Source organism: Ictalurus furcatus, chromosome 13 (assembly GCF_023375685.1).
Source record: "Ictalurus furcatus strain D&B chromosome 13, Billie_1.0, whole genome shotgun sequence".
Lineage (NCBI taxonomy): Eukaryota > Metazoa > Chordata > Actinopteri > Siluriformes > Ictaluridae > Ictalurus > Ictalurus furcatus.
This window is the reverse complement of record NC_071267.1, coordinates 20,465,534-20,493,397: the sequence shown is the minus strand read 5'-3', so window position 1 is coordinate 20,493,397 and position 27,864 is coordinate 20,465,534. Positions and strand designations below refer to the sequence as shown.

The window sequence follows — 27,864 nt, the reverse complement described above, 5'->3', positions numbered from 1 at the left end:
ATGTGAGTGAAAGATGGTTGATGTTTTGCAAGACATTTTCAAGACATCCATTAGAGCATGTAATAATCATTGTTGCGTCCTTGTAATTCATGAACGCAGTCATATTTGGAGTTGTTTTGTCTCTAAGTTGCTGTGTGAGGTGTGTACACTCAGATACATCACATTCCTTTAGCTCAGACTGAGTGACAGATTCGGTGTGTGCTTGATCACTAATAGCAGATTTATTGTATAGAGAATTCTATAAAGAAATAAAGGGATATTTATCCACATTTCAATACAACGCTATTTTGATTAGTCTTTATGTAGCACTGGCAGACTTGCATCTATTCCTTCGCTTGTCTTTGTACATTTGTGAAAAGGCAGAAATCGAGATGTGAGTATTGATATTTATTTAAAAGAAGCAGTGTGTGTCTGAAAAAAAAAATGATGCGAGCTGGAGGGAAAATAGAAAAAAAAAAAAAAAAAAAAAACATCTCATTCGGTTAAATTTTTATTTTCCTGCAGCGCATGTTGTGAATTCGGTGTGTCAGCATAGCAGAGATTTCTAATGCCTGTGACGTGAAGCAATAGTTCTACCACTGCAGAGTTTGTCAATGGTTTGTTCTGTAGCATTTTGCAGTGATGATGTTTTAGCACTGTGTTTTATTAACTGAATGCCAAGATGTGTCGATATTTGATGATATTTGATTTATCAATCTCTGTTTATTCCCTCTCCAACTGAAATCCCTCAGACAGTGTGTCCCAGCTCAGTCTATGTACGCTTATGTTGGCTTTTAGCAGGGAAAATGTTTCGAATATCGCCGTGTGTTCTTTGTTTGAAGCCACTGGAACCTGAAGACTGCATGTTGCCTTATGAGCAATCTAATCATCACACATGTGCAAACAAATTCTGATGTTTTTCCTCACACTCATTTCCTAAAATTACACAAAATCACACACAGACCCACATGTACACACACACACACACACACACACACACACACACACACACACACACACACAGTAAACTCACTCTCCAACCTGATTAAGTTGGCATCAAAGCAGAAAAGCTGATTTTATAGAGAGTATAAATGAAATTAAAAACTGAAATAAAGTTTTGTTGAAATCTATTTACGTCTGTTAAATGTTTTTAACATTTAACCCTTTCTCGCAGTACACTGGCGTTCCATTTCGCCAGTGGAAGGGAAATCGATTTGTTGGACATTTTCGTTCAGTATAAACAAATGAATTATTTTATCGCCGCAAGTCTGTTACAAGATTCGTCAGGACACCTTTGGGTTTCTGTGTGTAGAGTATCATGACTCTGTGTTTAGCTGCTGGTGAGCAATGCACACCTCTCCACAATAATACTGGTACAAAGATAAAACAGACACAACTAAAGCTTTTTTTTTTTATATATAGTAAAACACTGTATATAACTGCCACAATAAAATGATAAGTTTTAAACCTTATAGGCTAGGTAAAAAAAAGAAATAGCTACGAAAAATGTCAAATACTTAAAGCCCTGGATGTCTACTTTCATATGAGCCATTAAGCACTACTGTGGTGTGTGACATCACAAATAAATTCAATGCTGAACACGAGCACTCCAAAACAGGAGCAAATGCCTTTTTTTTTTTTTTTTTTTGCCTCTGATGGTGCAGAAGCGGGCACACTTGAGTTAATACTAATGTACTTAAAATGCACCTGAGTTTCAAAGGTGAGTAAATATTTTACGTGTACAGTATATGACCTGCCCTATTACATACATATTTAAATCAGGACAAGTTACTTTTTCATGTAATACAATCCAAAATAATTACATTTTAATTGCATTCTTTTTAGAAAAACAAGAGAAGTCGAAGTTCTAAGCTCCAAAATGAGAAATAACCATGGGTGGAAAATACTTCATTGCTATTCTTAGGTATTATTTTGCTGTATTTATACTTTATTTGAGTATTATCAAAATTGAATGCTTGTACTCTTAAATAATTACATTTCCAATAAAAAAAAAACAACTTCTAGTCAAGTTTATTCATGTAGAGAAAACTATCAAGAATTGTGCCAATTCGTCACCAAGATCTGTGATCTTCTCATGCTACACAATGGAGTTAATGCTAGAGCTATCCGTGTGTGTTTGAATACGAATAAACCACCAACGTGCGGAAACATGAGGATGAAGGCCTTACCTCAATAAAATGGTTCCATATGCTAAAGTTAGCAAAGACTCATTTAAAATGACGCCAACTTTGCCTTCCACTGAGATAAGTTTGACTAATTTGCTAACATTAACTCTCTATATTTATATTTGTTCGACTGTTTTCTTTGCTAATGTCAGGTTAGACTAGCATCAATTCCAGTAGCTGAGAACTTAGCTAGGCCACACGTCACATTCTAGTTAATGGTAAGTATAGGTTATTTACAAGATATTTTACTTCTGTTGAATGCATTACCAAACAACATAGCATTAGTCATGCATATAACCAGCAAACTTACAGAGTTTTAGATATGTAAATAAAAGTTACTTCACATAAAAACATAACATTATCTTAAAAGTACTCTTTCACGAGTATATTTTTCACTGAATACTTCCACTTTTGACTACAACTTTGACACATTATCTACACTTTCACTTAAGTACTATTTCTCAACACTTTTTTCCTATAAATAATCAAAGACACTGTAAATGTCAGGTAGCAATTGCAGAAAGATGTTTATTAGGAAACCAGAAACCTGAAATATGATATAATCAATATCTCAACATGGAAAATATGGTTTGGTAAGTCAGGCTAGAATATACTGACCATTACTTTGCAATTAACTGACTGTCCAAGGTCTGTATATATAGGGTAATGGATAATGGAAACCAGACGGAGAAGGGTCTGTCTGCCTCCTGCATGACTACAAACCATGCTCATTACAAGGAACACCTACTAGCAAATCTCACTACGCTCACTCGAAGATAGGCGCATGAATTTTGTCAATTTCCTTAACCCTAACCGTACTTGTTGTGGGCGTAGCTTGTAAGGGGTGTGGTTTGTAATCCTGCACTTCACCAGGTGAGTGCAATCAGTAATCAGGTGAACGGGAACGTGACAGTCATCTTTTGCGCTTGGTGTTGTTCTCTCGAACAGCCATGTTTGTAGGCCACAAGGTGTTCTGGGAATCAGAGTTTGATGCCGATTCTGCCGCTGACATGACAGTATATTAGTTTTTGTCTAATAACATTAAAAGTGAAAGCTGGAAAACAGGGAAATCAAGAGACAGAAAATAAGAATAAATCAGTAATGTCTACTGCAAATAGGTGAAAAAAATTTGACTGCCAATTAATTACTAATTAATGTCTGTTCATTATTACTTACCAAGCCATGTATTAAGCATGTATTAAGATGTCCTATTAAATCTTATCTTCACTTTATATCCAGCTGTCCAAGACTCTTGCAAAGAAGTTAACTACAACTTGAAATTCATATTTTAGGCACAGCAAAACGTACTATGATTACCTTGATAAAGTAGCCACTGGCTATCTATACACTATGTATAATATTTTCCTCCTGTCTTGTCTCCTCCAGTTGCAATGTGCAGCAGAATCACACAGTGTAAGAGCTGAATCTAAACCTAAAAACTCACATATATCAGAAGTTTTGTTTTCTGTTGGTTTGAAACAGACTACAGTAGAATAGTCTTCTGTTAGCAATCAGTGAAGCTGTTTTATAACCTGGTAGTGCAGGATCTTTAAACCACAGTAAAGTCCATAAAGAAAACCAACATCAAAACAAAATAATTGCACACCGCACCCCAAACACAAATGCCAGACATCGTGTGAAAAATGAGCCAAACACAATGAGAGATACTCCGTCCTGTTCACAACAAATCAGGTCAGAGGATATAAGTTGAGGACTTTTTGAGATACCTAAATCATTCATCAATAATCAATTACTATTTAGATCATTTTATGTTTATTTAGTTAATGTTACACTATTTACAACTGCCACATTACGTGCACTGCAGTGCATATCTAACTGTATATAATCACTGGATTCTAATCAGGTGTGTTCAGGGCCGTTTCTGGGCATTTTGGTGCCCTAAGCGAGATTCCTATTGGTGCCACCCCCACCCCCACTCCCACAGCATTAACGTTCCCAGCTCTCTACATCTCTATCTTTCTTCCTAACAGCAGAACCCACTATCATCAGGGATACCAGATAATGGCATGCAATCAGGTACCTGATTGAAGATTTTAAATAAATGCCCAGGTGAGGATACACCCCTGGTAATATCTTTGTCAAGGGTGGGTGAGTCAGACAAGGGCTTTGGCGAACTCATTGGCACCCCCAAGTTGGTGGCAGCCTAGGTGACCGCCTAGTTCGCCTATGCCTAGAAATGGCCTTGGGTGTGTTTGTTTTGGGCGTCTTTTTAATGATGCTTTACAAGTCAGAATTCTCATAGAAGGGCATTACTACCCATTCAAGAAAAACCTGCAATTCCTGTTCAACATAAAACCACCCATACTGAGAATGTGTGTCAACCTATTTACCATTAAACAGGGATGGGGGATACTGTGTGTGTGTGTGTGTGTAGCGAAGGCTGAACCACTATGAGTGGTTGTGTTTTGTGCTCTTAGGGGTGTGTTTGGGAATTATGTTTCTATAAAAAGTATGCCGTTCTCAGGTTAACACACACACACACATACAAACACACACGAAAACACTCTGACTTATCACCTGTTGACAGTAAGGCTAAACTCACCAACATGGACTTTGGCAAGGGCGGCATTGATGGACAGGTCAATAAGGTCATCGATCAGGCAGGTGAGTTGGTAAAAACATTTAAACAAATATTTATGAATACATTTACTAACATGATGTGAATAAATTTTTGTATAAAATAATTATGTATATTTTGTATAAAATAATTTATACAAATACTACTTGTAATGCAATTAGATGTGTTCTCTATTATTATTATTATTATTATTATTATTATTACTCCTACTTTTATTTGCCCATTATTCTGTTTTGATTAAAATCTTACAAAACATGTTACAGTTCCATGACATTTGTAGATGACAGCCATTTTGCACGCTACTAAAAGTTTGCATGAAGGTTTACGCAGTATCTGCTTCTCAAAGCTCATTTCATAGGATTACAGTCTTTGTAATATTAAAATCTGTTTCATTTAAAGCTGGGGTTGCCAAAAAGAAAATTGGCGAGGCGATTGGAGGAGATAAAAACAAGGACAAGAAACAGGCGGGAGGTAATTATATTATTTTTTGGCCGATATTCTCATTTGTTTATTGAAAAAACAAAACAAAACAGAATCTCTCTCTGTTTAGTATTAGCATTCATTATCTTTGTTAATTGTATTACAGAGTCACTTTAAAAGCTTCTCAATTCTCATTTAGAAAACATACTAAAGCGGTGGTAGATTGTGTTTGAGGGTGGGAATAAATCTTTGTTATGATCAATGTGTACAACAGGTATTGGCGATATGGTGAGCGGTGCGATTGGCAAAGCAGCAGCTGACAGCGCAGCAGATCAGGCACTCAATTTTGGGAAGAGCCTGATGAAATGATTTGCATTCATTTGTTGCATCTTTTCTAATGCAATTCCTCACAAAGAAAATTTATCCTTCAGTCCCGTACACACACACCTGTAACCCGGAACACACATCATCTCTGTAATACTTTCGCTATCTAAACCAGACATAAACAAACAAATCCTGCTTCTGTTGTAATGGAACAAAGGCACATTAATTGTCTGATTATTATCCTGTTATTATCATCCTGTGCATAACAAGTTAAATTAAACACCAATGGAACAAAAATGTGTTTTAATTTCTTTATTCTCAACAACAACAAAAAAGCAATACAAATTTTCCAAAGCAAAGTTCTACATGACGGTGTAGATGAGTTATGAATGGTTTTGTTCCCCTATGAGGTGCACACACACACGCACGCACGGACACGCACACACGCACGCACGCACGGACGGACACGCACACACACACGCACACACACACTTTTCTAGAGTGTCACTAAATCCACTGGATTTAATATTCATTTAAATTGAAGATTTAAGATTTAGCACGTCTCCAAGACAAACTGCTGAACACGACCAGTGTGTTGGATGGATTTTTCCTATGAGGTATTTTATGAAGGTTTAACTACTGTATACAGACAGAATTCCTCCGAGTATAAAACTCCTGCTCTAAGGTCTAAGGCATCTTTAGTGTTCTCTTTCAATACTCAATGTGGAGTCACAAGCTTTGGGCCAACAAACAATATGAATAAACGAATATGAACATGTTTTGAGGGCTGGCGAATGAAAATGATATACATTTCATTTGCACAGTGGAAGCAGAATCAATACTGCAAACATTAGTTAACGACAAATTTGTATAAAACTAACACATCGAATGTGATATACTGAACTGAATAACATCGTAGCATGACATACTCCATGACAGAACTAGCAGCTTGTTTCCATGTCATACAGAACAGGAGTATACAGAAATGATAGCTATATTAGAACAAACTATATGGAAAAACTTGACAAAGTATGAGTGGGGTAATTTAAAATTTTATTTAATTTACTTTAATAATGTGGGGATACTATAGGGGTCATTGTAAACTGACAAAAGTGAAAATAACAAAAGACTGTGGTATAATGGGGTACAGGGTTGGTCTAAGGCCGGTATAGAGAGAATGAATAAGCGAGTAGAGGGGAGTTTGAGGATTTATGTGAAGGTCAGGCCAGCCTCACTGTACACCTTGAAGACCTTCTCAATGGCATTGACGTAAGCTGCTGTCCTGAGGTCCAAGCCCAGGTTGTACTTGTTGGCCGTACGCATAATTTGCTATTAAAGACAGAAAGAATTAAAAAAAATTATAAATCATTAGTTCTTCTTGAATAACTACTAAGAACGCATTGATTAAAATAAGACTTTCCAATTGAAAGACTACAACAGTCTGGTTAATCAGTGTACACTCCTGGGCAAAAACATGTGCCAAACCCAAAATGGCAAAATATTAAGCTTTTAATGGTCTTAACAACAAACCATTGATCAGGAAATCATGAATTAAACAAATAGATAAAGCGTGGACAAGCCAGAGGGCTACTGGGGAAATTTTTTGTGGATGGATGAGAAAGGAAAACACTGCATTCCAGCATAAGAATGTTATCCCATCTGTGAAACATGGTGGTGGTAATATCATGATTTGGGCCTGTTTTCCATCTGGGTCTGGACGACTTACCATCATTGCTGGAACACTGAATTCTGAATTATACCAGTGAATTCTAAAGGAAAATGTCAGGATATCTGTCCGTGAACCGAATCTCAAGGGAAAGTGGGTCATGCAGTAAGACGACGATCTTAAGCATACAAGAGTTCTACCAAAGAATGGTTAAAGAAGAATAAAGGTAATGTTCTGAAATGGCCAAGTCAATGTCCTGACCTTAATCCAATAGAAATGTTGTGGAAAGACCTGAAGTAAGCAGTTCATGTCAGGAAATTCACCAACATCCCAGAGTTGAAGCTGTTCTGCACTGAGGAATGGACTAAAATTCCTCCAAGCTGATGTGTAGGACTGATCAACAGTTACTGGAAATGTTTAGTTGCAGTGATCACTGCACAAGGAGGTCATACCAGATACTGTAAACAAAGGTTCACATACTTTTGCCACGCATATATGTAATATTGGATCATTTTCCTCAATAAATAAATGACCAAGTATAATATTTTTGTCTCATTTGTTTAACTGGTTCTCCTAGTCTACTTTTAGGACGTGTGTGAAAATCTGATGGTTTAGGTCATATTTAGGCAGAGAAAGTTCACAAACTTTCAAGCACCACTGTATTTTATTTCTACTTTATTTTAATTTTGTACACCCAGACATGTGTCAGTTTGAATTTTATGTCAAACATTTTAATCATTATTATGATTTTACCTTTGCATACTAGAAGACTATATAAGTGAATTTCCCTGTTTCTAGCTCTTCACTTCACTGCAGCAAAAGTAAGGAGCAAATGGTGGCACAGGAGCTCTCAGGAGTTCTTTCATTCTTGCTAATTTTGACCAATGATTTGTTGACAAGAACATTAAAAGCTTAATATTTTGCCATTTTCAGCTTGTGCCATTTTTTATTCTTATTTTTTGCCCAGGAGTGTAGACAATTTAGTCACAGATGCTGAAGACTGCTAAAGCAAGCTCAACATTAAGGGCATGAAAAGCCCCAGAAGCATTTGTATACACTGTAGTTATCATTCCACAAAGAAGACTCATACAAGCCTGCAGTAGGGGTAGTGGCTCGATGACAATCATCATTAACCAAGCACATTACATTACTAAAGTGGCTATTATGTTACTATATTAGGAAACTGGCTGGTTGCCAGAATTCATCTGCAATGGCATTGAACAGCTTTTCCCAGCCAAGCGTCCATTACTGCTGAATACAAGCTCATTTTCTAATCATGTGTTTAAGGTTGCATAAACAGAGCTAAAACCTCCTTTACATTTTTCACAGGTTCATATTAGCATTATTTATTAATGATCATTACATTTTCACTTTGTCAAAGCAAAGAAAGCACGTACTGTAGAAAAAACATACAGTGAATTCTCCTCTTTCTGTCACAAAGCATACAGTGCCCTCCACTAATATTGGCACCCTTGGTAAATATGAGCAAAGAAGGCTGTGAAAAATTATATGAAAACAATTCACAAAAATGCTCTTATGAATCTCAAACAATTGCAAACAAAACAGGTTTATATATATATATATATATATATATATATATATATATATATATATATATATATATATATATATATATATAAAAATCTTTGTTAAATATAGGTGGATAACAGTTTTAGTCAATACTTTGTGCTACCTCCCTTTGCCAAGATAACAGCTCTGAGTTTTCTCCTATAATGCCTGATGAGGTTGGAGAATACATGGCAAGGGATCTGAGACCATTCCTCCATACAGAATCTCTCCAGATCCTTCAAATTTTGAGGTACACACTGGTAGATTCTCCTCTTCAGTTCACCCCACAGGTTTTCTATGGGGTGCAAGTCAGGAGATGGGGATGGCCATGGCAGGATCTTGATTTTGTGGTCAGTAAACCATTTTTTAAAATTATTTTGATGTATGTTTTGGATCATTGTCCAGCTGGAAGACCCAAGCATGGTCCATTTTAAGCTTTCTGGCAGAGGCAGTCAGGTTTTCATTTAATATCGGTTGATACTTTTCCATACAGCTACCTCTCTGTGTGTTCCAAAACCACCTCTGGTGTTTATTGCCATTGATGCATCGAACTTCTGCAATTCTCCAGCTGTGATCCTTGGAGATTTTTTGGCTACTCGAACCATCCTCTTCACAGTGCATTGAGACAATATAGACACACGTCCAATTCCAGGTTGATTCATAACATTTCCAGTTGACTGGAACTTCTTAATTATTGCCCTGATGGTGGAAATTGCCATTTTCAATGCTTGTGCTATTTTCTTATAGCCGCTTCCCATTTTGTGAAGCTCAACAACCTTTTGCCGCACATCACCGCTATATTACTTGCTCTTACCCATTGTTATGAATGACTAAGGGAAGTTGGCTTATGTGTTACCTCATATTTATAACCCTGTGAAACAGCTTGAACAATTTCCTGTTCCTAGTCACCCAGGTGAAATTTTTTTGAAAAAAAATTTTTTTTCAAGATCAATGAGAATATACTTCAGATATATTTTTCTCATATGAATTCATAAGGGTGCCAATAACTGTTGTACACCTATAATTAACAAATATATTTCTGGGGGGATAAACATGTGTTGTGTTTGCAACTGTTTGATATCCATGAGAGCAGAGTATTTCACAGCCTTCTTTGCTCACACACACACACACACACACACACATATATATGAATGTAAAGGGGAACTTACCCTTGCAGATCTCTCCATTGTGTAGGCAAGACCAGAGTGCACAATGTCCTTCTCAGAGGCACCCTACACATTACAGAAAAGCTATATTAGATCGGCATACTATATAATAGACCAGCACTCAATCATTTATCAAGTAAATGAGACATCTAAAACAGCTACATGTTCATTAGTAGTTCGTTAAAACATAATGGAATAGAACGGATTTCACAAGCATGATTGTGAGACAGTTTCCTCAAGACTTATATATATAGCTAAAAGCCTTCAGCCAGTTGAAAACTGCTATACACAAAATTATTTAACCCATGTTTACTCAATAAGCAGCTAAATTAAAATGAAATAATCTTATACCTCATTTACATCTTATCCTGAAAAGATTTTAACCACATGCATTTACACTTCAAGCAACCTCTGATTGGCCCGACTGAAATGCATTTCAAGTCAATATGCAAATTAGTCAGGCATGTCATTCACAGGTCATGTGTGTCACCTGATGGGCGGGTTTTCTGTTGTTCAGTGTGGCTTGGAGAAACAGCTGCAGTTACACTTGTATAACATGCCTAAAATGCTTCAGGCAATCAGATAGATATGATTTTTAATCATAGTGAATCGGGTTTGTTTGCACTTTTATTTTTGTGGATAATCTCCATCTGGATGCAATCCTCATGCACGACACGCATGACATGACCATTATTTGTGAAACAATCAGATACTGTAATAAGACAGTAAAAAGGGGGGGGGTGGGGGTGGGGGGGGGGGGTCATGAAAATGAGTGGATGTGCAAATTGCACAGTAAGACATCATCTGTCAGTGAGAAAACCTGCCTCTTTTCAATATTTTATTTATATATATAAAATATATAAACTTTTATATCACACTTGTTCTCTGTACTTTCATTAGCATCATTAACACTTGGTTCGCATTTAATAATTCTCTTAACGTGCCACGTTGTTTTCAGACACACAAACACACAAACATAGTACTGATACTCACTGCTACACGAGCCTGGAATTCTGCAGTGGGAACCACAGGGATGGGACCACCTTGCTTTCCAAACTTCCTCTCAAGACTTTCCTGCACAGACACTGGAAGACAGGAATGCAAGAATGAGTTAAATGATGAGTGGTTTCCTGCAAAACAGCTGCAGGAGGATCGCGACGGAGGTAACGCAGCAGTAATTCAGCGATAATCCGAGAGTATTAAAAATATTCCCACACTGGCAAGAAGAAGGAAGATATGCTTTATGATATTGCTTTTGCATGATAAAGTGTATCAACATTGTGATAATGGCAATGAAATTCACATGTACCTGTAAGCTGTATGAATTCCGTGTAACAATATTTCCTCATAGCCTACGCAGGACACTCTTAAAAATTTTAATTACAAGCAAGTCCACAGCGAGGTGATATGATTTACTATGCAGATCAGAGTTTAAAGTAATAGTGCTCCCCCCCGCCCCCCTTATTTAATGACTCACCAAATCATTTTCAACAATAACAGAGACACAGATATGCAACTCTCTAATTTCTGCTAAAAATTATTTTTTATTCCTTCAAATATATAATAGAATATGATACATGGCAATAGGCAGAAAAATAGACCATGGCATGAATCTAATCATGGTCACACATACTATACGCCTCTATCTGTTTATGCGACTATAAATAAACAAAAATCCATATAATCAAAATGAACAATAGGCTCCTCTGACAAAGGTCATCCTTCAGTTTCCTACGAGTTTATAAGATTTACATGAGAAAGTGAGATAGGGAAAAAATATACATGTCTGTGTTTTAATGCACAAGCACTTGGCATTTATAAGGTTGGAATGTTCGTGTTGCTGCGGGGAATAAGGCACCACCCTGATGTCACAAAGGTGTACACAAAGAGTCTAACGTGAGAGAATGCTGAACATGTTGTGCAGGACGGAATCTGTTTTTTCAGCTCTGCACTGCTGGGATACTAATAAACAAAGATGCTCCAAAGAGCAGTTAATGAAGATGAATGAATGATTTAAATGACTGTAGCCAATGTAAACAATGTCACTATCTGTTCTGATTCCAGCACCACAGCCTATGCTGTTCCTCTCTTAAAAAACACATTCAAATGAAAGAAGCAGCTCAAACTACAGACAACATACAGTACAAGGAGTAATTGAAGTAACCCCTATTTTTCTCCTCGTTAATGACTTATTTCAAACAGTAATTAGAAGAGAGCTGAATGTCTGCCTTAGACACACTGATTGTGCTGAGATGGACGCAGGTGTCTTCTTGTTTTCAGTGATTAAAGCAGAGGTGATGCACACTGTGTTTTAGTGTAGTAAGGACGGGAGTTTGTATAAAACTCACTCAGCAGGTGGTAGTTGGAGTCCCTCTCATACTTGAAGGTCAGACGACCATAACTGACATGGTTCAGGTTCTTCAGCCACTCGAAGTAGGAGACGGTCACACCACCGGCATTCAGGTACATGTCCTGTAGTTCGATCCGAAGCACAAAGTTCAATGACTATTTACTCACGTCAAACAGCCTTTGACTTGCTAACCGCAATGGAGGAAGAACTTGAAATGTTTCGTGAACATAAATAATACAGCAGTAACATCAGTGTTTACTTGAAGGTACATTTGGGGAGAATCTTACCGGGATGACCATGACGTTCTTCTCCAAGAAGATCTTGTCAGCGTCGGGTGTGGTGGGTCCGTTAGCTCCCTCAGCAATGATCTAAACCATCGCAATACACAGGTTAAGTGTGTATTAAGCTAAGCACAAATACAGTGTTACAGATAGCATTATATATTGATGGGTGCTATACCAGTATAAATGAGAAACTGAATATTGTCTCTAGCAGCTGATATAATTTGAATACCTTTTTTGTCACAGTGGAGCACAACGACAAAGGTAACACAAAACGCAAAACTTCTGCACATACAATCATTACATGGTTCCTGTGATCAAATAGTAGTTACACAATATTTGGTGTACGAAACAGGCTGACATTCGCACCACCAAAATGACTGGGATTATACCACTTTGACCATGCAGTGCAGATCACGTTGAACTACCACATGGATTTATATGGGACTTTTAATAGGACATCAAGAAATAAGAGCTTTGTTTGCACTGCTGACAGACTCATTTGTGGTAAAGACCAGGTAGCTCGGTGATTAAAGCTCTGGGCTACAGATCCAAGATTTTGAGTTTGAATCACAGCAGCACCAAGCTGCCACCGAGCAAGGGCAGTAGGGGCATCATATCATGGCTAACCCTGAGCTCCAGCTTCCTGACAAGCTATGTAAAGACTTTCACAGTACTGTATTTGTTCTTGTTCTCTGGTTTAGTTCTTATCTTATCTGCTTTATCTTACAGGACTCACTTAAAAAAAAAAATTCAAAACCAACAATTGTCATATCTTATGTTTGTAAAAAATAAAATAAAATAATAATAAAAAACGTACACTAATATATATTGCTACTATCCACTATTTGTTGCAAAAAAAATGTTTGCAATATAAAATTTTGGCTACAACACCCACTCTTGAAGAGTTAAATGTAGTGATTCTCCATTAGTCCTCTGTGTCATGTGTTATGAGATGCTAGGTGTCATCAGGATTAATGGTTTTCATTAAATCCCCACAGGGAAGATCACATTTAGATAAACAGGCTACCCTCGACGCCTGCATTCTGAGTAGAACGGTCTGACAGTCACATTTATCAAGCCAAAAACACCTTGGATAAAGACAGCCACCAAATCCATGCTTAAACTTTCCAGCCTTTCACCTGAACAGATTTACATAACCGGACAGGATTTTGAAGCATAAACAGTAGAGATAATTATCTATGGGATGTGCTTGACTTTACATTGTGGCGATTTCGAAGCAGTGGGTTTGTTGGTGACCTTTGCTCTGACCTTTGCTTTGATGTTAGGAGCATTCTTCCGGGTAAGCTGCTTCTCTCCCGCGGCTGGGATGAGGATGTCACAGTCTGCCTCCAGGATGCTACCCTCATAGGGCTGAGCATTAGGGAAGCCCACAATAGTGCCATGTTGCTGTGAGAGAAGCAGACAGACACTCATTGGCATGGTATTGGATGGCACAGTTGAGCCTGACCTAGGACTATACATTTCTTCTTTGCTCACCAGTTTGTAGTCTTCCAGCTCCTTGGGGTCGATGCCATTAGGATTAAAGATGTTTCCGTCAATCTCGGCAACACCCACGCATTTAGCGCCGTAACGGTGGAGGTAACGCATAGAGTGCAAGCCAACATTTCCGAAACCCTATGAAAGAAAAGAAATTCCATTAAATCATGTACGCTATTTTTATTGCTATTGCTAGTAAAAGGAAGAAGAAAATGAATAATCTGCTCAGAAGCAGCAGGAGATCAAACAAATCAAATAAATATGTACCGTCTGAAAAAAAAGGACTTAATTATCAGTCTCTGTATTATTATTTGAATTAGACTACTGGGAAGCTGAAATATACTGTATTGCTAATGAATCAGCATTTCTACTTGCCTAGTTTGTAAGTGATCTCTAGTGCCACCATGTGTTCTCAAGGAGTTAAAGCAACCACCCAGATATAATTTTATCATCATCATTGCATTATTATCATTATTATCATTGCAAGGGCGTCCACCAGAAAGTGGACTTGTCCTTTAGAGGGAAGTTACAGCATTAGCTACATGTACAGAAATCTACATTACTATTCACCATGTCCTTTTAATACACTCCTGCAATCCCTTTTCTGTACGTGTCCTGCCTAACAGTAAATGTAACAGAAAATCTCAAACAGAATTTCATACAACAAGGCATTAATGCCTACAGAAAAGCGTCAGATAAGTCAGTGTGTAAAAAAAGAGGTACGGTTAGGGGATTTCTCTTTCACATCACCGTTCACAGCAGCTTTATCTCTAATGCAAATAAGAACAAATGTCAGTGGATAAGTGAAAAGGTCACGGTCTGCTACTGTTCTCTGACTCTGATTCTTAATCTTGAGAAAAGACAGCAGCTGGATTTCACTTCTCTGAGAGCAGAGACGAGAGGATTACACTGAGAGCAGAGATGAGAGGAAGCCGCATGTCTGAACCAAGAAGGAACTGAGAGCTACACATGATGCTGAGCTTTAAATCTCTATTCCTGTTTCCCGTGACCATTACAGGAACAATGATAAATTCAACACAGAACTCTAATTTAGTGTATGTCTGTTTGTAGACATAGAAATGAAATTATAATAAAATTATTATTATTATTTTAACAGTTATATCTAATGAGGGATTGCACCACTTTGGGTGATTAACAGACTTTTCTTTTTAAACTACCAATACACATTGCTGTTAAACCCTTCCTTCACTCACTGTACCTGGACGATGAAGGTCTTGTCAGCGAAGCCTGGTGTCAGTCCGACCTTGCTCATGTAGGACGCCTCGTTGATGAAGTTCTCGATGCCGTGAAAAACGCCACGCCCTGTGGCTGACACTCTGCCATGGATTCCTCCCTGGCTGATGGGCTTCCCAGTCACGCAGGCATGAGCGTTAATGTCCTTTATAGAGATAAACACACTATACACATTAATATACTTTATATAAGTACAAAAAAAGCATGTACAATTACAAAAAAAAATTGTACTACCAAATTCACTGTTGTGCACACGAGTACTTCAGATTATGTTACTATAAAGAGGGAAAAAAAGCAGACTGCAGTGGAGGAAAATTGTCATGGCATAGTGAAACATCTACACCCGAGTAGCTGGATAAGTGGTTATTGAGGTATACACACAGGCATGCTAAAAACTGACACATTTCTAACACTCAGATGAAATCCATGGTGGATTTCTCTCAGGCTCTCGGTTAAACGATTTAGCACAAAGACCAGGACTGAACTAAAAATCCCAGAAGTCCATGCAAGCAGTTCCATGACTGGGGTGCCAGTTGTGTCTCGGTGATTTTACATTTAATAAAATGTAAAATCAAATACACACAAATAAGTATGTAAAGCAAAAAAAAGAGACATTTTAACCATAAATAAAGTGTCTACATCACATGTGTATTTGTGTTTAGATAAATAACTTAAAATATTCATAAAAACCTACAGCACTTAGAAAAAAAAAAAAAAGTAGTTTGTCTGCTCCACGTCCACTAGAACAACACTTCAGCTTAAAAAATTTAATCATTAAAATACTTCGAAAATGATACTGTTCGCATTAATTGAACATGCTTGAGTTTGAAACATCCTTCTCCATGAGTTACCAATAATAGGTTATGAAAAAATGTCCATTTTAGTTGTGTCCCACAACATACACTCACTTAGCACAAAGTTCAATGACAACACAAATATATCACAGGTCACATGTTCAACAAGAATTTGCATCATACAAATTTCCTGAAGATCATGGGAAGTTTTCCTTTATTTTCACTATAGTGATCTTTACCAACGAGGCCATTTTGAAAGTACAACCCTGTTACCCAAATGATAGATACATTCCTCATTAAAAGTTACCTTCAAGTAAATGATCAGAATGTCCTTACCATCTTCATGCCATTTGCATGGATGCTAGTTGACATAGTGTACATTTGATAATTCTATGCTAAAAAAAATCTCCACACTGGTACTTTCAACCATTTTACTCATTTAAGAGCAAAATGTAGCTGCTGTCAGCAAAGAACATGCCGACGATTGCCCGAGATGGGTTAATACATTTTTTTGAATACAAGTTTTCTTTGATTAAATATTGAAAAATGATTTTTAAAAGTTTCATTTTTTAACAGAATTAAATGGCATTCCACTCATAGAAACATTCCTTCACTACAGGCCAAATGTAACAGACAGTCAACTAAAAGCAGGGCTAGCTCTCATACAGTAAGCTGAGGCTCATATATATGAATATTATTATATTATAATTTATACATTATTCTTTAGCGGTGTTATTCATATTCATTCATTTGTTGCAAGCTGGCCAAATACGAAAATAATCTTCCCCAACATCGTAATGCCAAACACTAAGAGTATTACAGGTTTTGTCAGTACTTTAATACAGACCACAGTTACTCACAGCTGATTGGAAGTCAAAATCTATTTTTGTGCCATTTTTCAAATTCTACTTCTTTGTCCTCAACCGACAATTCATTGTTATATACAGTTTTGCTAGCAATTTCACTCATGATATATTTTGGTCATATCTCCACCCATAATTCTATTTATTCACTCTTTTTTCCTGCTCTACCATGGCTGGTAACACGCATACCTGTCTTTTTAAAAGCTGTCCTCATTCAAACCTGGATCAAGTCCAGCCCACTCAGATCCTTTCCACAGAATCATTAATCACTTACTGTTCACCTGTGGGTCAGCACCACACTGTCTCTCTGCCATTTCAAATAAAGGAACACTTCAACAGAAACACTGCCAACAGCCATCTAATGTCCCAGATCTAATCTAGTCAGAAATCAGCTCTTTGAAAGAAGCTAAAAATAACCTGGAAAGCTTTGTATATACAAGCAAGGATCATGTGGCTTTTAAAAATCCCAAAAGATCACAAAGAATCATAAGGACCATCAACATTGTATCTGGGACACGTCCTATTCAGAGGCCGAGCTGAACAATGGCTCTTATTGTTCATTTGAGTTAACTTCATGCACAAGCAATGCATGTTTATCCTGTGCACAATACAGGTGGCTCAAATGTGAATAAAACTCTTCATACATACGATATATCTGGATAAACGGTTGAAATACGAAATCTATCTCTGCACTAAAGGGATTAGATGAAGTGGCACATTATGCAAGCGAATTGCTTGTGCTGGCTTCATTGTATTCAAGTAGAGCGAAAGAATAACGCCAGCAGTTTCTTCTCCTCTCTGCTGCCGAGCCAAGCACAGAGACGCATCCTGCTGTGGAACACTTACAGTTGCTCTTCTGCACGCTTCAGTTTTCGCATCCAAAAGGAAATTGTGCTATGTTTAAAAAGAACATTTCCCCCAAGCTGCCATGGCAACAGCACTGCTGGTGCATGAACCCTGTATAAGAGCCTGAAAACAAGAACCTCCTTGAAAACAGACTATGGAGAGAGAAAATGGAAAAAAGAAAGGATTTAATTAAGAAAAAGGTCACATTAGGGGTGGCAAGAATATCATATGTTGATACATAAAGATTTTTTTTTTTTTTTTTTTTACACAAAACTGCAAAAAAAAACAGAAAAAATAAATAAGTATTAATATTTCTCAGATAATCTGCTTCTGTATATAAACACAAAGAGGACCCAGGCTTAAAATAAACATGATCTTCCACTAAAATAATTTTAAGATTGACACTAGTACAAATTTCTGGAAACAGGCTTACAGATATTTTTCATCAAATATCCTCATTATGGCCTCATTATCTTCAAATGATCTTATCTGATTTGGTTGATGGATATAAAAGCTGGCATGTTGTGTTGTATTCATGCCCTAATGTCAATACTGTATCGCGTGACTCCAGATGAGAGTAAGTTCATTCATGCCAGCTGCTGCTCTCTATCAGTAGGTGTATTCATGTTTCAGACAAATCACTAATACAAATTTTAATGTGAACACATGCTGGAGTGTTCATGGAGACTCGTTTTAAATGTCTGTTTACTCAGACAGAAATCTATGTGGCTGTCACTTACTGATGCTAACATTACAGAGCTTGTCTGGCAAAGCTAGCTTTAATATCTACATATGAGTGAAAGAGCTTCCCCATGTAGGCAAACGTTTATCTGAATCACTGTTAGCTGGTGACATTATTGTTTGCAGGGCTTGCTATATATATATTCTAGGGCTGCAACTCACGATCATTTTCATAATCAATTAGTTGGCCGATTATTTTATTTATTTATTTATTCGATTAATCGGATGGGGGGGCAAACTTTCAGTGCCATTTTTTTGTTCATTTAAAATAAAATCTACAAACTTAGTGTTACAAATATAAACTTCAGACTAAAACTTTACACAACTGTTTGTCCAAATATATACGACTGAAACGAACCCAATACACACAGACACATACCAGAACACATATTATTCATTTAGGACTGTATATGATATAAACTAATGCACAAGTTTATATTATATAATAGTATTTATGCATTACTTTTTATAAAAAGTAACGTTGACAAACAGTAAACCAAAGAAAGTCATTGTCGGTGACTCTGGGTATTAGGCTAAAGCTAGCGGCGTCACGTTACGTGCATTAGACGTCATGCGCCGTCGACTAGGAAGCGGCTTATACTTCCGGTTAGTAAAAAAACCGCTAGTGTTCCATTTCAGACGATATTACCTTTCTAAAATCCATACACTAGACAGTAGAGTACATAGTGCATAGTGTAAGTGTATAGTACTTCATTTGGGACACAACTGTAGTAGTTACTCTCCAAAGCGTGTTTTCAGGAACAGAAGTAACGTAGTGAGTAAATATACCCCGTGCCGTGCAGACCAGCTAATCGATAATGAGATTTGTTGACAACGATTTTCATAATTGATTATTATCGATTAGTTGTTGCAGCTCTAATATATTCTGAACAATGCCATCTACTTTACAAACTAACACTTGCCCAGCAAGCTCTAAAGTTGGAAAAGTGCAAAAAGGTCAACATCAGGAAAATTCACAAAAGTCTGTGAATATAGAAGTTGTTCTATGCAAAGTGACTTACAGTATGAGCAATAGTGTTGGCGTAAGTATCGGCGATCCAGGACATCTCCCTCTCACCGGTGCTCATGTCAGGGGCAGGGACATCAATACCCGGTCCTGAGAGGAGACAGAAAGGGAGGTGAGAGGTTTTATTAACCTGACAGCTACCCAAGAGTGGCACGCACGTGTACGCACACACACACACACACACACACACCATGTGAACAGGTATGGTATACGAGTTACACTCGCAGCACAAACAAAGGCAACATGAGTGCATATCAAATTTCATTGTGCAGGATGAAATAATTAATTTGTGGTTAAATTATAACTCTTACTACTCATATCTTCAATTAAGTCAACAAGATGTAGAAATCATTCATATAAATTGCTTAACTTTATAATATAGAAGTAAATCACTGAATAAATACTAAACATAATCATGGCACTACAATAAGTAATTAAGCGTTCATAGTATATGTATATATACATATAGCGAGACTAAAAAGTGTCGCCACCGAAAGTCTCAATCTGAGGCCAGTATCAGTGAAATTTCTTCTTTAGTTCCTGTGCTCATATTTTGGAATTGTAGCTTACTGTATATTGCAATGACAAAAATTAATAACTATTACAAAAATGACAATATTTCATGGATAAGGTTGCAGTCTATGGTCGCTGATATACGGATGTGACTGGAGAGAAGGAGAGATCACACATCACCATGTCGGCTCAAAATTATTGCTCAGAATACAGATATCTCCGATAGTTCAGATATCTCTGAAGAGTATCTTAATCGTGATATTGATTAGGGTTGGGCGAAATGACAAAATATCATATCACGATACCTGAGGACATTTCTACAACACGATGCGCATCACCAAATATAATTTAGCTAACAAACTGTCCGCAAAACAGTAGTAAACAAAAACAAAAAAAACAACAACATTAAACTGACTTTGATGGTACTTTTCTTTACTGACTACAGAGTCAAAGAGGATTATTATTTGTTTTTATTATGTCAAATCAACGGCATCCATTCAGTACCATTTAATTTGTAATTATTAAAAACATTTTAAAAAATACATTGCCATACCAACGATATCTCAGAAAAGTGTATCATGTAATCATATCACTATATCAATATTATATCGTTATAATCGCCCAGCCCTGATATTGCTGATATATTGCTAAATTGTTCAGCCTTAAGGGTCTGGTGGGAGGGCTGATTACTAATTTATTAATTACACTCAGGTTACTGCTCAGTTTGATATCGTATGAGAGTTTCTAATCTCTGCATCACTCGAATCTTCACTCTGCTACTGCCACCTGTCATAGGCGGGGGTCACCGATGAGGCATCTAGATAAACACAATCCCAAAAACAGCTCTGGTGGAGGAGGGAAGCAGGAGGTCACTTCCGAACAAATGCAGAGAGAAAAGCTCTTCCAGACCAGAACAAGAAGACGTAAAAGAACGTAACTTCTACGGCAGGATTACAGGTAGCGTTATTGTAAGAGTATACATCCTCGGGTATGTTTCTGGTAATACATCCATGACCATTTATCTCAGTATAATCAGGGACCAGAGAGCAGGGTTTTTTATTTATTTTATTTTTTTAATCAGGGATGAAGCTTGCTCTACAAACAAAAAAAGGTTTGCTTAAAGGGACACATGACTTATTTGCTAAGCAATAAAAGCACTGGGATGGATTCGGCACCACCTGGGAGCTGAATGATTTCTAAAGCATTTGTCTGAGAAAGAGCAAACATTATCAGTGTGAATGCTACTCACCGATGAATCCCTTTTTGGCGAGCTCAATGGTGAATCTTCTTGTGATTTTCTCCAACTCATTGTCCTACACAGCATCAACAACCAAATTAGCCAAATGAAATCATATTCAAATTATAAAAACAAATCATTGTTTTTATTAAAATTAAAAATTGCATTATGAATATATAAGAACATTGGTTGCACTTTGCATGTCATGTCAAACATAAAAAATAAACCAAAAATACAAAAAATTAACCCAGCTAGTTTGTTCCAGCTTTGGCGCTGATCAGCACTTTCACATTGGAGGGCATAAGGACTGCTTAGCTAGCAGAGTGCAACATTTCATTAAATGCAAATTAAATAAAAAGCAAAAAAGCTAATTAATCTGCTTGTATTTTAGAACAGAGGCTGAACAGGGATCTAAAGAGAGATTATTGGAAAGTACATTTAGGACAAGGAAGAGGTCTAAATGCGCTTCCTCTGTCTCTGTATTGATCGCCTCCATTAAGTCAAAGAAGTGGGAACAATAACGTCTATAAAAAGAGAGAGATCCACGTCTACAAAAACACAAGTTCACAGAGTTCACCTAAATAATCATGCGGCATTTATTCAGGAATACAATCAGGACATGAAATCGGAGAAAAGACTATCTGTGTTATAAATTCAGATTGTAGAGAGCAAGCTGCCTGGAGATCAGACGTTCATGCATTGGTTACTATGCATTTCCCTGGAGCGTTGTACTTACGGAGAAATTTTTGGTGTTGATTTTGACTCCAGCTTTAGCACCTCCAAATGGCACATCTAGGGAAGAATTGCAAGCATTTTTAAATACTTATATACTTTTAAATCATTAATAACACACAGACAATAACATGGCACAATAACAAAACCACTACTGCTTGAATATACTGCATCTATTTTTAAAGAAATTTGTGATGATGAGTTTTTTGTGCTTTGTTTGTGGAAAACCACTTGAATTGGTGAAGTCACAATTGCACAAAAACGTTTTATACGTTTTACGTTATACGTTTTATACGGTCTTTCACGGTGATGTTTGTTGGTAAATGAGCCCCTTTACTTGTTCTCATATTCGACGCAGGTGTATCGAAGAGGGCTTTGGCTGAATGCACGTTGTGATGGGGCCACATGACACGTCTCGGCCCAAATATGCAGAAAATCTGTGGTAATTTTGAAAAATTGCAAGCTCCTCGGAATATTGCGGAGTTTGCTTGATTTTACGTTAACTTCTGTGATTGCAAAATCGCGAAATCCTGGCGAGACTGATAAAATAGATTGTGCTGCAGCTGAGGTGTATAATGCAACAGGCGGTGGGAACTATTATGAACTTCAGTAAGGAGAACGCTCCCCCCCTTCTCTAGATGTTGAACCTACTTTTGTGTCAGGCAACTACAAACAAAAAACTAATAGCCTGTACATGAAATCTACTTGTCCGAGATGCCCAAACTACTGATTTGTCCAGGACAAACTGTAGAGCCACTTACCCACAACAGCACATTTATACGTCATCAGCGAGGCCAAGGCTTTGACTTCATCCACAGACACATCTGGGCTGTACCGGATACCTACAAAAACGCAACAATAGAAATGCAGAAAAGCCAGTATTATCAAGGTGAAACTGAAGAAGACTGAATTCTCTTTTCGCTACTTTCATCTGGAAATGAAAGTTAATCACTGTTAATAACTGGACTAATATCTCACTCCAATTAAACCAGCTTCATGTAATTGCTACAATCAGCTCGGTAATCAGACTGATGAAAATGTTCTTGCCGTGCTAAATCATTCTCCCAGAATAGTTAAAGAGATGGGTTATGTGTTGATAGAGAGAACTGGACAAGGTCTTTGGTGATGAAGCAGCACGCTTGTGTCCTCAACTAACATTTTGCTGCTTTGTAAAAAGCCAAACTCAGTCATGACAGAGAGAAAGAAACGAAAATCACTACGGCCATTTATGCTTTTGAATGAGGCTAATAGGAGGAAGAGAATAGAAACAGATCTCCATGCAGAATACTGGTATGCTGAAAACTGAGAGCTTTACGTCATGATTCGACAACGATTCAATTATACAAAAAACAATTATTGTGCAGAGTGTGGGAGCACTCGCAGTACAGGATGAATTCGAGAAGCAGACTTCATTATTATAATCAGTGACACACATCCAAGGCTGCTACAGCAGGTCTGCACAATACAGACAAAAAATAGCATACTACAACTTTATTACTACACAGTACACACCACATCTGTCTAGGGATGGGCGATATCTTATCGTTTGCGATATACCTGTCTTCCTGCGATAATAATGATAAAGCCTAGTTGATGACGTGTTTCTGTGTGCGACGGTCTGCGACCCGAGCGAAAACAAGTACGGTGGAAGGCGGACGTGAAGCTGAGGAGGAGTTTATCGCTAAACGAGGAGCTACTGTACCTCTACAATCTGGAACTGTTTCGGTTACAGAAAATCAGTTTACTTTTAGATCAATGTTTGTGTTTCTGAGGCTCTCAAGATCACGGCTATCACTTGCAGCCAAAAACAACGGTGCACGGTACTATATTTATATCATCACTGATATCGTTATCGCAATATATACCCGAAAATATTGTGATATAGTTTTAAGTCCATATCGCCCATTCCTACATCCGTCATGCAGTTTATTTAAACAAACTGGTAAAACCTGCGATGTGACACATTCATGTGGCCAAAATTAAAGGGGTGGTTTGTAATATTTAAGTGTTGGCGCTATAATAAACATTACATTTTAAAATACGCTTTAGAAAAGCCACAATTCACAAATACAAGAGCTCTGACTAGTTTCTTCATTTAAAGCTTTCAAGGCATTCTGTTTTACATTTGTTTCTGGCTCGGAAATTAACCCTTTAATTTAAAAGGTAAAGGATGTGGCATGTGAAGGTTCAACAAAGAGAATATATCATTTACTTGGAATTTGCTTTCCCAAGGCAAGCAAGCTACTGCGAGAAAGGGTTAAAGGTTAAGGCGATTAAAAACATTTAACAGACGTAAATAGATTTCAACAAAACTTTATTTCAGTTTTTATTTTCATTTATACTCTCTATAAAATCTGCTTTGATGCCAACTTAATCAGGTTGAGGAGTGAGTGTACTGGATGTGTGTGTGTGTGTGTGTGTGTGTGTGTGTGTGTGTGTGTGGCAGCTACTCTCCTAAGCAAATCCATCATAAATCGTAATAAACGTCTACTACAGTGGAGAGCAGATCCTGACAGCTATATCAAATCCAATTTCGCAGGTCAGCACTGTGCAACACAGGACAGCAACTTATATTTCAGATAGAAATGAAGCTGTGAAACATCGTGTTATACCCTCAATAAAATACCGGCAATAAAGGACCGACATGCTATGGCATCAGTACACATACCCCAATGAAGCTTTTTCATTCTGTATAATGGAATCACTACATGCAGCCTTTCAGTGACCTTCTCCTCTCAACTAATATCTGGTGTGTGGTGGGTGTTCTGGCGCACTATGGCTTCCGTCGCATCATCCAATCATCCAGGTGGATGCTACACACTAGTGGTGGTTGAGGAGATCGATCCCCCTTCCTCCCCCACCCCATACTATGTAAAGCGCTTTGAGTGTCTAGAAAAGCACTATATAAATGTAACGGTAACTAACTAACTCAGATTTTAAACACATGCAAACCCCAGTAATGTTCTGCACTGTAACACAGGGAAGGAAAAATGATCTAAAACAATACAATTTAATTCAAGATCCAACATTTACAAACAAATTTCTCTGAAATGATTTCAATGCCCTGCATTTTAGAAAGAACTACTTTGGAAGACAGAAAGCATGGGAGGGAGGTTGATGGGTGGGTGTGTGTGAGAGAGAGAGAGAGAGAGAGAGAGAGAGAGAGGAATGACTCTTCTGCTTGCCATCCACTGGTTAAACACAAGTCTGGACAATCACTCAACTTACCTGAAAGTCATGTTCACATCATGGAGTCGGTCACAGATATAAAAGCCTCAGAAAAGCATATTTCATATCATATCATATCATAAGTGTCATATTGTCTAGTCCTTACTTTGTTCCTTGTTTGTCCTTATCTCATGGCCAGAAATTTGCTGATTACATGATAATAAATGCTTGAGCAACATGTAGGACATTACAATATCATTGTTGCAGAAGACATAACTGCACAGCAAGCTTGCTTTGCTTTTTGCAGACCCACAATGAGCCACTGTCAGTCAAATACCTGTATAATTAAAGGATTATAGGAATAAAATGAATAGCTAATTTTATACAATAGCCGAACAGTATTACAGGTCTGTCTGGCTTCTCTTGTGCTGTTAACAGTCTGCTTTACAGAAACCTGGATACGGTCAAACCGGAAAATAATCTTTAGGTCTTATTCACCAGCTGGAAAACTTGAATACGACCTGCCCTGAACATGGAAACAACCACCCTCGTGAGCCAGACACCCAGGAACTCTGAGGCCCTGTGGTTACAAATGCATTTGTGTCATGCAGCTAATAAATATGGGTGCCTGGGCCAGTACGATCCACCCTCCCCCAACCCACCCTCGCAAAAACGCACTCTGGACAGACTACGTCACGTCCTCAACTCATAATTTACCCATAACCCATTGCGATCTTCTTCCTTCTACACCTCATATGCTCGAGCACAGGAATGCACCACTGTTCCTAAACATCAGCGCAACATGTATTACACACCTCTCTATTCCAGTATTTTGAGATACTTTCTTATGGAGTTATTAATAGAGTCTGAAGGACACAAGAGCACTGTGTTGATGGATTCATGAGGAGTTACAGACGGCTAACGTGCTTTGGAGCAGTGTTCTGTCCATTCAAATTTTACCATACCTGATTTCAGTCACTGTAATATAGACATTAATCCCACACACTCTCTCACACACACAGATCCAACCAAGTGTCCTCTAACAAAGGGATAGGATTGAGTTCTTGATTTGATTGGTATTATTTTTTTTCTTTTTTAAATAAGTTTAAGGCATTTGGGGAAACAGTCTTGTAGCTCTTCAATGCCATAAGGACAACTCCATGTCCTTGTCTCCATGTCTCCACGTCCCATGACAGTCAAGTTTATAAACATGACCCTGATTTATTACATTATGAAATGAGATTAGATTATACAATACAACGAATGCTGCATATTATATATAATATATTATAAGTATACATTTAAGTTAGTGCAAATGGTGAGAACAATATTACAGTAATTAAAACTAAAGCTATTTGACTAGCTCCTGAAAATAGCACGCTAGTCCCAGGAACTAGCAAAGAGCCCCTGACTGCGTCCTGATTAACCCTTAATGAAAGTTGAGTGCACTATGTACGGTGTACAAATCGTTATGTCATACCCTAAGTAGTGTTCGAATGTAGTGTGTGAGGAGCAATTTGAAACTTATTTGTCTAACTAACGTTATAGGCGTATGCTAGCTCCCAGACTTGAGGTTATCTACCAAACCTGACTCATTGTAAAGAAAAACAGCGAAAATGTGAAAGTATTTGTAAAGAAAGAAACAAACAAACATATTATACCTCCTTTGCAGGGAGTTCTATGTTGGCTGTGCTGTGCCCGGTAGCCCTCGATAACCTCCCACTCTCCGTTGTCTCTCTTGATGGGGAAAGACACGCTGAGGACGTGGTTGCACGGCTTGATGATCTTCAGGATGCCCCGGACTCGGTGTCTCTTCTGCTCCGGTGTCTCTCTCGTCTTCAGGTCCTCCACTAGCTTGTTCTCCACGATGGCGGCGCCGCGGTCAAAGAAGCCCTCCACCATCCTGAAGAAGTTGGGGTCGTCCTCTTTATCCGCGGCGTCGCTATAGTGCCTTAGCCGCATTACAGATGATGAAGCCGGCATCGCTGCCTCCACACACCCCGCCGCAAGAGCGCTGCCTGCTCCGCGGCTCACAAGCTCTCCGAAATACCGGTACATTTCGACCAAGGAAAGCGGTTATTTTTTTTATTTTTTTAATGGAAGATTAAAATAAACAAAAGGATAACAAAGAGGTCTGCAAAGGAAACGAAAGTGAACAAGGACTGCGGGATCTCTTCTTCACTGCGCTTCGTTCAGTATTGAAATGACAGCCCTGGTGCCATCCCCCCTCGCTTTAAAAGGCACTGCGAAGTGCGCAAAGCTAGTGCACTCGGCACAAAGGGCACTAGGGGGCGCTTCTCTAGGGGATGAGCACCTTCCCCAATACACTACACTGTATGGCTAAATGTATGTGGACATCTGAACATCACACCCATATGTGGTTCTTCCCAAAACTTTTGCCACAAAGGACATGACATGACAATGCTCCTGTGCACAAAGTGAGATCCATGAAGACATGGAGAAGGTTGGTGTGGAAGAATTCGAGTGGCCTGCACAGAATCCTAACCTCAACCCCACGGAACACATTAGGGATGAACTGGAACGCTGACTGCACTCCAGACCTCATCACCAAACATCAGTGCCTGAACTCACTAATGCTCTTGTGGCTGAATGAGGACACATCCCAACAGCCACACTACAAAATCTAGT

The 27,864-nt window shown here is 38.0% G+C and overlaps 1 protein-coding gene and 1 long non-coding RNA gene across 2 annotated transcripts; one reads left to right on the top strand and one right to left on the bottom strand.

Annotated features, from left to right (window-relative positions):
- The first annotated feature begins 4,584 nt into the window (after positions 1–4,584).
- Positions 4,585–5,718, top strand: LOC128616972 (uncharacterized). The gene is made up of 3 exons (XR_008387499.1): positions 4,585–4,790; positions 5,164–5,235; positions 5,459–5,718. It is a non-coding gene; the product is annotated as an uncharacterized LOC128616972 (long non-coding RNA).
- An 87-nt stretch (positions 5,719–5,805) lies between these two features.
- On the bottom strand, positions 5,806–27,435 carry glud1b (glutamate dehydrogenase 1b). The gene is made up of 13 exons (XM_053639879.1): positions 26,877–27,435; positions 22,809–22,889; positions 22,052–22,107; positions 21,328–21,391; positions 19,561–19,655; positions 15,260–15,439; positions 14,041–14,178; positions 13,813–13,950; positions 12,547–12,627; positions 12,258–12,381; positions 10,903–10,994; positions 9,913–9,975; positions 5,806–6,837 (listed from the first exon to the last, which is right to left on the bottom strand). The coding sequence occupies exons 1-13, from the start codon at positions 27,271–27,273 to the stop codon at positions 6,718–6,720; spliced, it is 1,629 nt and encodes a 542-aa protein (XP_053495854.1). The 5' UTR covers positions 27,274–27,435; the 3' UTR covers positions 5,806–6,717.
- Positions 27,436–27,864: the final 429 nt, after the last annotated feature.